This window comes from Bos mutus, chromosome 19, assembly GCF_027580195.1.
Source record: "Bos mutus isolate GX-2022 chromosome 19, NWIPB_WYAK_1.1, whole genome shotgun sequence".
In the NCBI taxonomy this organism is placed as follows: Eukaryota; Metazoa; Chordata; class Mammalia; order Artiodactyla; family Bovidae; genus Bos; species Bos mutus.
Window position 1 is genome coordinate 27,965,738 of NC_091635.1, and position 637 is coordinate 27,966,374.

The following is a 637-nucleotide window of genomic DNA, read 5'->3' on the forward strand; positions in this document are numbered from 1 at the left end:
TCAGCAGCAGCTTGGGATGCAGGGCTCACAGCTGGGCTGAGTGTAGGTTGTGAGGTTGATGGTTTCCAGGCCTGGGGTGGGCTGGGAAGAGTTGAGCAGGAAGCAGGTGGGCACACAGGGCTGAGGAATGTGGCAAGGTGGGGGGCAGTTGTCACAGCAGGTTGGCTCCAGTAACCAGACTGTGTGTGGGCAGGTGCTGGGTAGGCAGACTCCACATCTGCAGAATTTGTCAGAGGAGCAGATAGTGGTGGCGGGGCTGGTACGGGCGCTGCAGCAGAGGGGAGCACAGCAAGCCATGGTGTTGGGAAGCTGTGTTTTTTATTGATTTGGTTTAAAGAAGATGAGTCTCCTGAAGTGCGAATGTCTCTTTTTTGCTCTGGGGCTCTTATATACCCTCTCCAGTGGGTGTTGGTCCAACCGGAAGGCTTCTTTCCTGATTCTTGTTTATGTTAGTGTACCCATTATCCTTTGACTGGTTTGACATTTAGATGCTTGTAAATTTATTTTCCTAATTAGCTTTTGTTTGAGTTCACTGCTAAATTTGAACAGATTACTCTTGCCATTTGTCACTGGGACACAGGCTTTATGAGGTGTCATCAGTGGCTTCTGCTATTATAATTCCAGCGCCAGCCCTGAT

The 637-nt window shown here is 49.8% G+C and overlaps 1 protein-coding gene across 1 annotated transcript; it reads right to left on the reverse strand.

The window, feature by feature from the left end:
- Window positions 1–297, reverse strand: LOC102286298 (keratin-associated protein 3-3). The gene has a single exon (XM_005899590.2). The coding sequence runs from the start codon at window positions 295–297 to the stop codon at window positions 1–3; it is 297 nt and encodes a 98-aa protein (XP_005899652.1).
- Window positions 298–637: the final 340 nt, after the last annotated feature.